The sequence below is a fragment of the Cibotium barometz genome, chromosome 21 (assembly GCF_041138505.1).
Source record: "Cibotium barometz isolate CiBa-2024 chromosome 21, ASM4113850v1, whole genome shotgun sequence".
NCBI lineage: Eukaryota > Viridiplantae > Streptophyta > Polypodiopsida > Cyatheales > Cibotiaceae > Cibotium > Cibotium barometz.
In genome coordinates, this window is record NC_141066.1 from 44,979,351 (window position 1) to 44,983,529 (window position 4,179).

General features: G+C 42.5%; 1 protein-coding gene across 1 annotated transcript; it reads left to right on the top strand.

Moving 5' to 3' along the window:
• The first annotated feature begins 1,023 nt into the window (after window positions 1-1,023).
• Window positions 1,024-3,780, top strand: LOC147627215 (uncharacterized). Its single transcript, XM_086815886.1, has one exon. It carries the CDS (start codon window positions 1,187-1,189, stop codon window positions 3,530-3,532), a length of 2,346 nt encoding a protein of 781 aa, XP_086672012.1. The 5' UTR covers window positions 1,024-1,186; the 3' UTR covers window positions 3,533-3,780.
• Window positions 3,781-4,179: the final 399 nt, after the last annotated feature.

The following is a 4,179-nucleotide window of genomic DNA, read 5'->3' on the forward strand; positions in this document are numbered from 1 at the left end:
AAAACCCTCTCCATGCTCATAGGTGCTATGTTACATATGTACAAAGTGACCACCTTGAGTTTTGAAGTACCCAAATTGCAATTGACCTACTTCTCACTCCTAGGATGGAATTATTGAAAAAAAATAGAAGCTTAAAGGAAATTAAACTTTTCCTAAAGGCTAGTTCATTGCTTACCTACATACATAATCTATACGCTTTGGATACAGACTATCTTCCATAGTAGGCTTTGGAGTCCTTAAGATTATTTGCAAATCAAGGGTAGACTGAAGCTTGGTACTCTTATATTTCTCTTTGGTTCCCCTCATAGGGCATCCACCAAAATAGATAATTTTTCGCTTTTTTGAAATAACTTGGATCCCTCCCTTCTTGACCTCACGAGGGATGAGATTAATTGCATTATTCGCGCAAATCTCATTTAGCTATACACTAAGAGGACCATGTTACTCCTTGTAGAGCTTCCCATATAGCTTAACTTCTACATGGATCACTTCTTTAAGGTTTTTGATGATCAATTAAGAAACCCAGGTATCTCAATCAACATTTATTTCATGCCATGGAGATAGCAATCGGTTGAGTGGCTTCGCATTTCTCCAGAGAAAGGGCATTTCTAGGGAAGACCAAATATGTAGGGGGACTCATATGGAAGAGCATTATGTGTTCAATTGTCGAGTATATTATGAGATATGAGGCAAATTCCATTGCCTCTTCCAAGAGGTGTTGGTTGTTTCATCTTTTATCTTTAGGAGCTACGTCACCACAAGGAGACTCTCCACAGGGCCCTTCACGTTCACTCAAGTGCTCAAAATCCCTCAATGCACTCGAGGAGTCAACATAGAGAGATCGCAACAACTTCAAAGGGCTAGGTGCCCCTGTCCATAGGGACCTCGGATGCCATCATAGGGACATCCTCTAGTGATACAAAAGTACATATCGTATGATAGTATGTATTCTACAAAATGATGACGACATCATCAAGATAGCCTTGAGGCCTTTTAAACATATGGAGCCAACGTAGTATGTGGCATATTTTGTTTTTGTGTTAAGGGTGTCTTGCTTAAATAGGAGCTTTTTGTTTTCAAGGTTTACTTACATGGTCTCATAGACCCTTGTTTTCTTTCTGCATTCATTCTCATTGAGAATGAGATTTAAAGCTAAGGTTTGTAACTAACGAATTGCTCGTTAGAAATGTCTGCTAGGCTCTGCTCACGGCCGTCTCTGCCCAAAAATTGCAGGAATCGCGATGAGCTAAACCTTTCATCATCTAGGGTTTTGCTCGATTCTCGGGCTTTTGCTGGCAAATCGTCTAGAGTTTTGCCAGACTCCAAGGTTTCTGCTAGCGATGGTGTGTCTCTCTCATCTACGGTTTTTTCAGATTCTAGAGTTTTTTCTGGCGAAGACGAGATTCTTTCATGGTCTAGGATTTTGCCAGATATTAGGGTTTCCGCCTGCTTATTACCGTCTAGCGTTTTGCCCGATTTTAGGGTTTGTTATGGTCTATTATCACCTAAGGTTTTTCCTGACTCTAGGTTTTATTTTAGCAATGGTAAGACTTCTTCATCTTCTAGGGTTTCTGCTGTTGATTTCAAAAGGTTATTATCATCATCTGCATCTACCGTGGAGGCCTCGCCATGGGCCTACATGAAAAGCATTTTCAACCAGTCGCATAGTGATGACGTTGCAAAGCTATGTGGGATTATCAGCGAAAGAGATTGGGATAGGGCCGTGGACAGTGCCCTTGAAAGAACTGGCATCAGGTTAACTGCCGTGCATGTGGTGGATGTGATCAAATTGCAGAAAAATCCAAAGCTTGCCCTCAGATTTTTCATATGGGCGGCACAGCAGGAAGGTTATGAGCATAATGCCTTTGCTATCAATGCTATAACCAGAGTATGGGGCCATGAGAAGGATTTCAAAGCTTTTCTCGACATTCTCGCCAACATGCACATGGAGAAGTATGCAATGACACCAGCAAAATATGTTGTTCTGATAAAAGGCTATGGCTGGGCAGGTCTCACTGATGCCGCCATTGATGTGTTGGATCACATGGTAAGATCAGGCAGGAAGCCTAATGTGACACACTATGGTTGCCTATTGAATGCCCTCTTGAAGGAGAAACAGTTTCAGTCAGCTCAATCCATACTCGATAAGATGAAGCGAGCCGGTTTGCCACTTGATGTAGTCACCTACACCACTCTTATTGATGGTTCTTGCAAGGCGGGACAAATCCAGATTGCCTGCAACTTTTTTGATGAAATGCTTCAGAGTAGTATAAAGCCAAACATCTTGACCTACAGTGCACTCTTCAATGGGTTATGCAAGGCTAATGAAGTAGACAAAGCTATGAAAGTCTTAAAAGAGATTACAGACCTTGACCTGGACATTGTTGCTTTCAATACCTTGATGTCTGGGCTTTGTGATAACTCCTATGTCGATGTTGCGTACGACCTTTTTATGGAGATGACCAACAAGGGGCACAAACCTGATGCTAGGACATATGCAATACTTGTGGGTGGTTTATGTGAAGTCAAGAGGTTCAAGGATGCAGAAAAGCTTGCAGAAGAGGCCCTGGCAAAGGGATTCGTCTTTGAAGTGGCAACATGTGCCACACTGCTTGAGAGCCTCTGTCTGGAAGGCAGAAGCAGTGAAGCTTACACACTAATGAATAGACTGCTTAGCCATAGCAACATACCTGATGGCACGTGCAACATGGTTATCTCCAGCCTTTGCAGAAGTGGTGAAGCATATACTGCCTTCAAGCTGTGGAATGACATGCTCAGATTCAAGTGTCTTAGCTGTGATTCTTATCAATCTCTTCTTGATGGACTTTGTAAGGAGGGTAGGCTCACATTTGCAAAGCAGGTGTATTTTGACATGATGAGTAAAGGTCACGTGCCAAGCATTGGCATACATGGTGCGTTGTTGGATGGTTTTTGCAGAGCAGGGAACTTTGATGAGGCATACAAGGTCTTGAGTGAAATGACTGAAAGAGGTTGTGTCCCAAATGTTGATGTTTTCAACTCATTGATTCATGGGCTTTCCAAAGCTGGAAAGGTGTCAAAGGCAGTGCAAGCCTTAGAAAAAATGGAGGAAGCAGATTGCATTCCGACTGTTTTTACTTACATTACCCTTATTAATGGCTTTTGCAAGGTTGAACTCCCAGAGGGTGCATTGATGATCTTGAAGAAAATGCTTGATAGAGGTTTTACACCAGATGTTGCCACATATGGTGCTTTGATTAATGCTTTCTGCAAGGTAAGGAAAGCTGATGTGGGCTACAATCTGTTCCTTGAAATGAAGGAAAAGGGCTATGCTCCTAGCATCTTTATCTTCAATTCTTTGATAGGAGGGCTTTCTCAGCTGGAGAGAGTAGACGAAGCACACAAACTCCTGCTTCAAATGTTAGAAACTGGCCACAGACCTAGCAAATCAGTTTGTGAGACAGTTGTCGTTAGTCTTAGGAAGCTGGATAGGGACCAAGATGCATCTAAGTTATTGGAGGTGCTGGGTTGGAAAGATGGGTCTCCTTCTTAGAGTTGGGGTAGAAAAGTGGTATCCCTCTGCCATATTAGGTTTCGCCCTGCCAGGGTGCTGAACCTTCATACAACGAATGTCTGGATCCCCCAGTTATTGGTCCTCCTCGAGGAAGAGGACCTAATGCGGTCTAGACCAGGATTTTCCAGCCAAAGGTGTTTCTGTCAAGCTGTTCAGCAATTTGACGTTGGCAAAATTTTGTCCTAAAAAATTTCTATATTTTATATGGTTGAGATCATTTTCATAAAGCTTACTGTAATAGATTTAATTGCCTTAATTGTGGAATTTTGTCTTCATTTGAAGTGACAAAAAACGCTGTAAGTTCTCTCAGGTGTGCTTGGCGATGAGATAGGTGTTGTGACCCAAGTTCTCTATTTTTAGCTTCACATAATCAGGGCGTTGAGGAGATATCTGCAGCTCCATGATCTGTTCATATTTCCCACCTTGGTATATGATAAGTGAGCCGCTTAGTTCTGATGCTGCTGCTTTTGTTGCAAGGATATAGAGATTGAAGCAAGAGGATACTACTCCACAAGCTGGGAGCTTAGTGTCCTGTTGCAAGGCTAGCAAGGGGGGCTTAGCTACAGTCTACAAAGAGTTTACCACCTCTATCGATAGGGAACATCTTGCCTACCCCTGTCTTCTGC